The 10,343-nt window shown below is 52.6% G+C and overlaps 1 protein-coding gene across 2 annotated transcripts in view; it reads left to right on the top strand.

Annotated features, from left to right (window-relative positions):
* Nucleotides 1-10,343, top strand: part of LPIN1 (lipin 1) — a 129,595-nt gene that overhangs the window by 101,443 nt on the left and 17,809 nt on the right. For both annotated transcript variants that reach the window (XM_007456904.1, XM_007456905.1), the window contains 4 exons: nt 1,334-1,413; nt 7,058-7,184; nt 8,442-8,590; nt 8,953-9,039. In XM_007456904.1, coding sequence (XP_007456966.1) covers nt 1,334-1,413; nt 7,058-7,184; nt 8,442-8,590; nt 8,953-9,039 — 443 coding nt within the window. The remainder of the gene's footprint in view (nt 1-1,333; nt 1,414-7,057; nt 7,185-8,441; nt 8,591-8,952; nt 9,040-10,343) is intronic.

Genomic DNA, 10,343 nt, shown 5'->3' with positions numbered 1-10,343 from the left:
GAAAGAGTCTGTTGGGAGGGTTTCATCAAGATAAAACTGTTCGTGGGCATTTTCTGTTGGCATACCTGAGATTTACTGACTGTCCCATTATCTCCAAGGGGTATAAACACGGTAGAGCAAGCACGCGCTTTACTTTAGGAGACTTAAGGTGTAAGGGGCCTTTCTGATCCTCTTACCGGAGAGCAGAATGTTCGAGAATTTAAGAAGGCGGCTATTTCAGAGACCTATTTTTGCAGAGCGTCCAGAGTTTCATTAGTTGGAACTGAGGAGAATGCGGCATGCGATAAGGAAGAGTTATGAAATCTCTTAAAAACCTGAAATATATTTCAGATAGATACACATTTTTGTGCTGGTCTAATAAAGAATTGTTAATAGTGGCGGCTAAGTTACCTGCCTCAACAGATAAATTAAACATTACTGGGCCTGTTGTCGCATTAATTATTTGTGTGCTTATAAAAAGCTAAAGAATATTTGAAAATAGCTTGTCCCCATCAAATGTTAAGCTCGTCACCCTGTTACACTGTTTCTATCACTCATCTTCTTTATTCATTTTAAAAACATCAATCTCTACCTCCTGAGCAAATGAGCACAGATCATGAAATTTGATTGTAAATTCTGTGCCCTTTGACACACCTGTCTGGCCTGTGATGACTTCCTGTGACGCCTGTGGGGCCAGTGGATGCTCTCCCCCTCCCTTGCCTGCTGTGGGCCAGGCTCTGTGTTTATTTGCAGCATCTCCGTGGTCCTCATGGCAGCATTAGGAGAGGCATGTCATCATCCCTGTGTTGCTGGTGAGGAAACGAGGCTCCAGAAGGGTGCATGACTTGCCCGAGGTTCCTGAGCCAGGGAAGCAGGACTGGGCCCAGAGCTCTCAGAATGCCAAAGCTCTTTGCAGTACATCAAAGGAGCATCTTCTATTAAGAGCAGGCGGTATTGAGAAAGAGAATGCGCCCATGTTTTTCTCAGGCAAAATATGGTGTGAAAATATTTTCAGGCATTTCTATCAGCAATTATAAGAAAATATTTTGAAAGCCCTCGCGTATCCAAGCAGCCCTTGATAAAGCATTTGCATAAGCTACAGTGATTGTGAAGTTTGGTTTGGTGCCAAGAATACTTATGGAAAACAGACTTATTTTTGTCAAAAATACTTCTCAGCTTAATTGTAGACGGCTAAGCAAAGGAGTAACTAGGACCCACCATCCCTGTGGGGGCGTGCCGTTGGGGAGGGCGTTGGGGCCCTGCTCTGGACTTTGGGGAGCCCGTCATAGAATGCCAGTGGTTGTGTGGGTGGTTTCCCTTCGGTGTGTTCATGATTCTTTGTCTTCTTCTCTAGGAAAGTAAGCCAGAGCAGTGCCTGGCAGGAAAGAGCCACAGCACTGGGGAGCAGCCGTCACAGCTGGGCATGGCCACCAGGTACAGTGCCAAGTCACCTTGGGGTGTTGCGGCTCCTTTCCGTGTCTAGAGTCAAGGCACAGATGCTGATAGGGTTCACCGAGTAGCCCAGGCCTTGGACCCGGACGGACCTGGGTTGCAGACCTGGCTCTGTCCTTTACTCGATGACCTAGAGCAATTTACTCAAATTGTTGTTCCCAAGAATCAGGTGGAAGCGCTTGCTCCTTAGATACCGAATTTCCAAAGTAAATGTGAGGCGTGCATGAGATGATGTAACGAGCACCCCTCGTGCTCTTGGCATGTGCTAGCCCTCAGTTTACAGAAGGTGGTAGCAGTGGTGGTAAATGATGATGATGAGGTTGAACAGCAGCGTTAACAGTGGCATGAAAACAAGTTGCCCTTCTGAGGGAGCTTGCCTTTCTCTATAGTTTAAACACTTACCAGGACTTAACACTGATACGTTTCTAAGTATTGATAGGGATTCACGTTAACTTGTTACAGGAGACCTTAGATTTTGATAATACAGATCCATATGAGTCATGTTTTGTCTTCAGGGTAACCTACTTGTACGGGATTTGAGGGTAACTACTGTGAGGGCCATGCCATCACCCACTAATTCGACGGGGTTATTGCATATTGATGCTGAGTGATCCGAGCTAGTATAACACCTTTTACATATGACCTCACCCTTCTGGTATTCCTGTGCTTGAGAAACCCAGGGTAGCGTTTCTTATTTAGCAGGCAGAAAATGCTAACATGTTCACTGAGGGCAAGATGCATATCTCTATCCTTTTTTTTTTTTTTTTTTTTTTAAATTTTATTTATTTATTTATTTATGGCTGTGTTGGGTCTTCGTTTCTGCGCGAGGGCTTTCTCTAGCTGCGGCGAGCGGGGGCCACTCTTCATCACGGTGCGCGGGCCTCTCACTATCCCGGCCTCTCTGGTTGCGGAGCACAGCCTCCAGACGCGCAGGCTCAGTAGTTGTGGCTCACGGGCCCAGTTGCTCCGCGGCATGTGGGATCCTCCCAGACCGGGGCTCGAACCCGTGTCCCCTGCATTGGCAGGCAGATTCTCAACCACTGCGTCACCAGGGAAGCCCTCTATCCTCTTTATAGCTTAGAGGCCAAGCCAGTGGCTGACCCAGAGCAGGCATGTCTTAAATGTGCTATTACTGAACTGATGAGATTTTTCCAGTATATTGTTGTTTCATAGGGGAGGCGGGCTTAGATTTCAAGTCCTTGGATTCCTGGCCATAGCTCTGTATCTTAAACTATTTTATTTCTAGAACTCATTGTTGGAAATAGAAACTCATGTAGGTGTCACGTAGGAAACAGTCTGCTTTCTTTCTCGTCCTCTGTGGAGCAGAGCGTGCAGGACCTGATACAACTCTGCATGGCAGGGCCGGCTCTCGGCGGGGATGCTATCACAGGACACCCTTTCTGTTCCCCCTGCTGGTGTCCTGGCGCTGTTCCTTCCCGCCTGCCCCCCTGCCCGTCTGCCCTGGACGAGGGAGCAGAGTTGAAGAGCTTGTGTTTCCAATCTTCACTCTCCATCTCTGGCTCATTCTCTGGGGAGGGGCTTTCCAGCACGGTTATCTGGATACCTTCCCGACCTGGAATTTTGAGTGTACCTTGAGTGAGCTTGGAGGGGAGAAGGCAGGTGGAGCTTGGGCTAAAAATGCGCAGTCCTGAGGGGGTGTAGGAGGCCGCTAGGATAGAAGGCAGTGGGTTTTCGGTAAGTAGGTGTTTGAAGCAGCAGGGTGTGCACGGCAGACTTTGGAGTCAGGCAGATCCGGCTTGGAGTCCTGGCTTTGGGTAAACTCCTTTCCGTATCTGAGGGAAGGAACTAGTGTGCTGTCCGTTCCCAGAGCAGCCAGGGAGGGAGACACAAGCAAAGATGCCACCCTTCTGTCCTGAGCAGTTTAAACCAGCAGTTTGGCTGCACTGGAAATACCCTGCTCTCCTGGGGCTCTTTTTGAGACCCTCTGTGACCTGCAGTAATTTCCAAGCAGAAGAGGCAGCGTGAGCTGGGACTTTGTCACTCTTCTCTGTGATCTTTGGCGAATTCATCAGCCCCTCGGTGTTTCCTCCTTCATCTGTGAAATGGGCACAACACTGACCCCCACACCGCAGGTGTTGGCTCATCTAATCCTCACGGCAGCCTCATGAGAAAGGAGGCGCAGAACGTAAAACCCAACAAGGCCACATGGGCTGTGCCTGCGGTCAGGAGGGTGGGTGGCTCTGTGGTGGCCTGGAAGACACAGGCTCACCTTAACCGTGCAGTTGCAAGTGTTTAAAATTATGCTCCACAAGATGGGCCAAACACAGGATGTCCTCCAAGTCCGCCCTGCGATATGCCAGTCTGAGACCTGGGGAAGGCTGGCCAGGGGCTCGGAGAAGTTTAAGAGGGACAGAACACGACGGTGGCTGGTTCGGGCTGTGTGGCCTCCTCCCTTCCAGCCGCGTGACCGCTCCCAGAGGCCACCCGGTGGGCCGAGGGTGGAGGCGGCAGCAGGGCGCTCCTGCAGCTCTTCCTGAGCTGGAACATCGGCTGACACAGTCCATCTGAAGCGCTTTGGATTTTCTGAGTATCTGATATGATCCTATTCAGATGTTGACAGAAACGCTCTGCCCTCTTAGACAGAAAGAGTTTGACTGTTGGCCACTCTGAGTTAGTTAGTCAGGCTACATTTTTTTACGAAACCTGAAACACGAAGAATTGACTCTTGCGAAAAGGATTCGAGGCTCTGAAAAGTCTTCGTGTAAAGTCTCCTGAGCAGTGTACATCTTTTCATTTTTACCGGCATCCTAGTCCCCTAATTAGATTCATGCAGTTGACTGAAAAAAAGTGTCGGAGTGCTTTCCTAATTGACAGACTTGTGATTGACAGAACAGTCCCTGAAGTCTCATAATTGAGCAAACAGCTTGTCACCGTGCAAGTCATTAAAATACCATCAAAAACTGAACACTGACAAGTGTGAACTTCAACGTCGTTCACAGCTCCTTGGCTGAACACAGACACTCGAGTGAGATCAGCCCTTTTGTTTCGTTCCGTCGCTCCTTGCAGACGCCGCGAAGCCAGTGACATTAAGGACTGTTGCAGGAGTGGGGAAGGGGGTGGACAGGTCCACAGATGACCGTGCCCTCGCCCTAAGCCGGCACCGCCAGCTGAGGTGTACAGCTCCCATTGCAGTTTCCGTATCTGTGTTTTCCTTTCCGCCCTCCCTCAAACGTGGCATGCTGCACCGATGTAGGGGTTTTGGTTTTTGTTTTAAAGCAGCAGATGGAGATGAGAGCTCTTCTGCCTTGCTTCCGCATCCCACCAGCAGAGGCTTACATCAATCTGTTGCCACTGAGAGCTTTAGTTCACATTTGGATCTCATTTCCCACCAAACTGTTTGCGTGGAACGTAAACATTTTCCAATTCAATGAGGGGCCTGTAGCTTCATCTCCTGGGTTCCCATCCAGGCACTGGTCAGGCCGCTTGGCTCCAGGACCACGTGTACCCGTCTGTCTGAAAACCAGCCTCTAGGTCGTTGGTTGAAAAGGATCAGCGTTGTTTGTAGGATCGGCAGGGGTCGGAAGGGGAAGGGACTTTTGTGTCATTTTACAGATGAGCCACCGAGGCCCAGAGAGGAATCCTGTGGTTGTGAGGCCTTTCCTGGGACGCCTGTTTCCCGGTCCCTTTCTTTCTGTCTCGTACCTGCCGGCCTCCGGGATCTCGTGGTCGGTGGGATGCCGTTTGCTCCCCTGCACTTTAAGATGAGGAAATCTAGTCTGAAAGAAAATAGTCTGAGTAGGATAACACAGCCTGAAGTTCCTGGGGTTCAAACCCAGGCTTCTCAGGTCTCCACTCTACCTAGAACCGGCCCCCAGCGTCACAGGTGTAGATTCATTCATCCAGTTGTAGCTTAACCCCGCCGTGGACCAACCGGCGTTCTAGGCTACGTGCTCTTTCTCCTTGGACATAGTTACCTGTCCCCACGGCTCGTGCACCAGGGCTGTGTCCCCTTGATGGCCAAGTCTGTGACTCCAGCCCAGATTGTTCTGTGTAGCTCCTGGACCCCTCGTCCGGCTGCTCTCAGATGTCCTCTGCCTTCTTAGCATAGCACTTGTCCAGCTCTGTTGTGATTGTTCAGACAGAAAGCCCCGGGGAGCGCAGGGGCCAGGCTGCTTGCTCTGTCCTCCACGCCTGGCATGGTGCCTAGAGGCATCAGTGGCATGAGCTCCAGTCCATCAGCTTGCAGCCCACAGGCCGCCCCTCGTAGGGCCCCGGGAGCAGGGACCTGGGGAGGGGCGGCTCATTCTGGACGTGGAAGGAGCCAGTAGAAAGAACACAGAAGCGGGGTGCCGTGTAATGGGGTCTTCCCTCTTGTCTGCCCTAGTGCGGGGCAGTATCGGATTGTAGGAACTGCTTCTGGAACGAGCACATGGGGCAAGAAAGCAACAGGCTGCAGAGGAAATACCCAATCATTTCCTGGTAGAAGGGAGGGGAGGGCGAGGGGGCAGGAGTTCACTGAGATGCAAAGCTAAGGTGGAGCCCCCGTGTGCCTGTCTTGCATAAAGGGATGCGCTGAGCCAGAAGCTTGGCGGCTGGGGGCGGGGGCGGGGATGTGCATCCCAGGAGTCGGGCGGGGCCTGCTCTGGGGCTGCCTAGCTTTTTCCATTTAGCCTAAGAAACGTCTACGTAGCACTTTGTAGGGCGTTAACGGCATTTTCAAAGAAAATGGTCCCGGGAAGCAGGTCTAGTACTGCTGGGTTGGGGGACTATGCCATAGCAGGATTTGAATCCAGGGAACAGCTAATTGCTGACATGCCTTATCTGAGCTATTTAAAGAAAATGAGCCTGCTTCCCACCCGCACCTCCCAGCCCTGACCACGTGGAGAAGTCCAGAAGCGCTCGGAGCGCTGGATTCTGTGCAGGTGAATAAGGTACGGCTCTTGCTCCTGGGGCAGCCTGCTTAGGGGTCCAGGGGAGCATCGGGGGGCCGTTCTTGGCTCCGCCGGCACCTGTTCTTAAGGCCTAGAGTGTCCTCGTTACCTGGGATTGTGCGTTTGGAGTGGTGTGTACCGGGAACTGATCAGCTTGGACGTGCAGAAAATTTGGGCTCCTGTGCTTGGCCAGCGGCCTGGGACAGGGCAAGAGAGAGAATGTGAGCATCCTCCAAGGCCAGGAGGGAGCTTAAGCCTGCTGGTCAGGACGGGAGCCTCTTGGTTTAAAGCAGAGTGATGATGACAGGGATGTGAATGAGGAGAGGCAGTCCCGGATGAATAACGCAGGAGCCGCATGGATGGCGTTAGTGACGGCGTCTGGTCAGTGACCACCCAGAGACAGCACCGGGAGACACCCGATGGGCTCCGTCATCGAGTCCGGCCTGATGATTTTTTTTTTTTTTTTTTTTTTCGGTATTCGGGCCTCTCACTGCTGTGGCCTCTCCCGTTGCGGAGCACAGGCTCCGAATACGCAGGCTCAGCGGCCATGGCTCATGGGCCCAGCCGCTCCGCGGCATGTGGGATCTTCCCGGACCGGGGCACGAACCCGTGTCCCCCGCATCAGCAGGCGGACCCTCAACCACTGCGCCACCAGGGAAGCCCCGGCCTGATGCATTTTTAATGGCTACCCAGATGTGCTTCCTAATTGGCAGTTACATCACTGTGTGTTCCAGAATAAAGCATGAGTCATCCTCCAGTGAGGAGGAACACGCGTCCGCCAGGCTGCCCAGCACGAGCCGCGCCCCCCTGCTGTCCAGCGTTAGCTACAAGAAGACCCTGCGCCTCACGTCAGAGCAGCTGGTGAGTGTCACTGTCCTCCCCCTCCACCACACTGCGGGCACTGGCCCAGCCACGGCCACCTGGACTCAGTGGGTTCAATGATCCGGGCGTCCCTCTCGTGCTCTGACTCCGGCTTCAGCTCTGGCACCTTCTCTATCCAACTGCCTGCCGCCCCCCTGCGACCTCACATCCCCCTTTTGGTGCCTCCGGTTTGTGCCCCACGTCAGCTCCTGTCCAGGCTGGCTCCAAAGCATCACTGCCCCTGTGCCGGCCCTGCCGCTGCCCTGGAGGCTCCTGTCCGCAAGTGTTGGCGGAGGGCGGCCTGAAGGCCTGAATTTATCCTGAGCTGTGAATGCCTGAGAGCCCAAATCTCGCAGGGCTGTTTCCACTTTTCCAGAGATGTTTGTTAAGTCAACCGCATCTCCTGAATTGGGGGGAAAAGGAGGGCTTGTGATGGGATTCAGAGAGCTTCCGGTAGCAGGGGGCCATCCTGGCCACAGTGTCCTCTGCTCTGCAGCCGTGCCACCAGTTTTAATCCCTGGACCCTGTTTCCCAGGAGCAGACAGCGAGCAGGTATCTGCGCTCTGCTGCTCTCCTAGGAGTTCGTGGGGGCCAGGCTTAGTTGTGATGGTGTCTGATGGGAAAAGAGAACGGTCAGGCCTGACACCCTGTGCCACTGGGGGCAATCTGGACTCCTGCCCCCAGCTGGCTTGTATTCGAGGGCCCCGGTGCCGAGATTCAGAACCGCTGAGAGGGGATTCTGCCTTCGGAATCCGGCGTGATTTCCTGGGGTCTAGCTTCTGGGCTTCTGGATGTGAGATGTACCTGATAACTGAGACGACTGCTTTCTTCCAGTTTGTGTCCGTGTATTAACTAGTACTCATGGCTGGTTCGGGGAACGTATTTTCACACTTGACTTAGATTCGTCTCCCCGGCCATGGCCCTTCGTACTCAGCCGTGGCCTAGTAAGCGCATCCCAGTCTGAAGTTGTGATTTCCTGCGGCGACCCGCAGAACCTGTCACTTACAAACCCCAGGGGGCGTGGGTGAGGGTGAGCTGCGCTACGCTGGGGCCTGCGAGGGGGCCTGGGGTTCAGGTTGCCCAAGTCCTGGAAAGACCAGTCCTCCTCGAGAGCAAGACAGGGAAAGAACTGTACGGTGGCCTAGGGCGGTGCTTTGAAAAAAACAAAATCTGGATCCAGTTTCTCGTGGAACAGAAACCGAATATCCGTCTCTCTGAGCCTCGCCCTCCAGTGGACACAGAGTGCATATCTTTCAGAAAAGCCTGAAGTTGAAGAACGGACCCAACGACGTGGTCTTCAGCGTCACCACACAGTACCAGGGCACGTGCCGCTGCGAAGGCACCATCTACTTGTGGAACTGGGACGATAAGGTTATCATCTCCGACATCGATGGAACCATCACTAGGTGGGTCCCGCCGACTCGGGGCCGTGGGACCCCGGGGCCTGGAGCCAGCCTGTCAGTTCCTCTTTCCGGGGCATCGTGCAGCTCATGCAGTTCAGTTTCTGGGGCGGTTGGTGCCGCCCGTGGAGCCATAGCTCCTTGATTTAAACAGCTGCAGTGGGGGATTGGGGGTCGCCTCCCTCTGGGGCGGTGGCTCCCTGGCTTTGTTGCTCAGTTTCGGGGTTTCCGTCCAGAGAGCAAGTCGTGCATCCCATTTGCATATTTAATGAAGCATTTATGGTGCGATGAGTCAGAATGACTTTTTTTTTCCCCCCCTTTCGCGATGCCCTTTTACCTTTATTTTTCCTGTCTCTGTTTTTTTTTAGATCAGATACTCTTGGCCACATTTTGCCCACCCTTGGGAAGGATTGGACCCACCAGGGCATCGCCAAGCTGTACCATAAAGTGAGCCAGTAAGTACACAGCCGAAGTACTTGCGGCAATCCGCACGCAGAACCTTTGCCGACGGACTGACTTGCAAAGACGGGTGCCCCTTGACCAGGGAGGGTCCTGAGCGCGTGGTGAAGCCCGCCAACTCCAGATCTGAATTCAGTACCAAAAGGCAAGAAAGGAAGTGGCCGGGGAATTGCAAATTGACAGAGGAGGAAGGCGGTGGCAGCCTTAGGGGAGGGCTTGAGGTTCAGTTCATACTGAGGAATGGCACAGGTAGTCGGGTGAGGACATGGTAGTCTCTGATGTAGACCAAGGGAGTTATTTTAGGCTGAAAAGGTCCAGATTCCAAGCAGGTTTTGTGGGCCAGCCAGCAGTGCACACCTTGCCCACCTGGTCCGGGGAGCGCTCTGCCGAGGGGCCGTACCTGGGACATCAGTGTGGGAGGGAAGATCTTGAGTTGCTCTCGTGTGTCGGGTACATCTGTCACTTCACTTAACTCTTACAGTAGTTCCGAGAAGCAAGTAATATCATTTCTAGGTTCAGAGGGTTAAAACAATTTGTCCAAATTCCCATAGCTGCTAAGAGGCAGAACTCACTGAAGCCCTGGTCAGCCTATAGCTCCAAGTGCAGTGCTTCTGCTCTGGTTCGTCTCCAGGGTTCAGAGCCCTTGGGGTCCCCATCCCTGTACCACCACCAGCAGGTGCTCGGTCCCACTGTGTCCATCTCTCTGTGGACTAGAGTCTCCCACGTAAGTGAAACCTCTCTGTCCTCCAGTTAGTTACAGCCGGGAGGTGCAGACATGGTCTCTGGCCTGCTGGACCTCACATTTTGGGTTGGTGGGGCACGAGGTGCCTGGGAGGACCTTTCCTCCTGGTGGATTCAAAGCTTCTCACTTCTTAGATGCCCAGCTCATTGATTTGACTTTCCTTTTCTGGATGTCTTCCTTAAGAAACGTTAAAAGTAATACATGTTTCTTTGAAAAAAATAAATAGGAAAAACGAGAGAAATATAAAAGTACAAAGGTCACATCTTTCTCCTGCCTTACCGATAAGCTGCAAGTTATCGGCTACGAGTATTATACGTTCTCTACCAGTGGAACCACTGTGACTGGTTTGGTTCCGTGTGTACTGAAAATTCATTTACATGTTCCCCCGCCCCACGTGCACATTATTTAATGAAAGATCCTTCTGTTTCATTATGTGTGAGGTTTACCTCGTTCTTCTTAACTGCAGTACAAAATTCCATGCTGTGGATAAACCATCCTGTATTTAACTAGTCCTCTGTTGGTGAACATGATAGGGCGTTTCCACTTTTTCACTCTTTC

Source organism: Lipotes vexillifer, unplaced genomic scaffold (genome assembly GCF_000442215.2).
Source record: "Lipotes vexillifer unplaced genomic scaffold, Lipotes_vexillifer_v1.1 scaffold390, whole genome shotgun sequence".
Taxonomy (NCBI): Eukaryota; Metazoa; Chordata; class Mammalia; order Artiodactyla; family Lipotidae; genus Lipotes; species Lipotes vexillifer.
The sequence above is the reverse complement of the archived record's forward strand: the minus strand, read 5'-3'. Positions and strand labels throughout refer to the sequence as shown.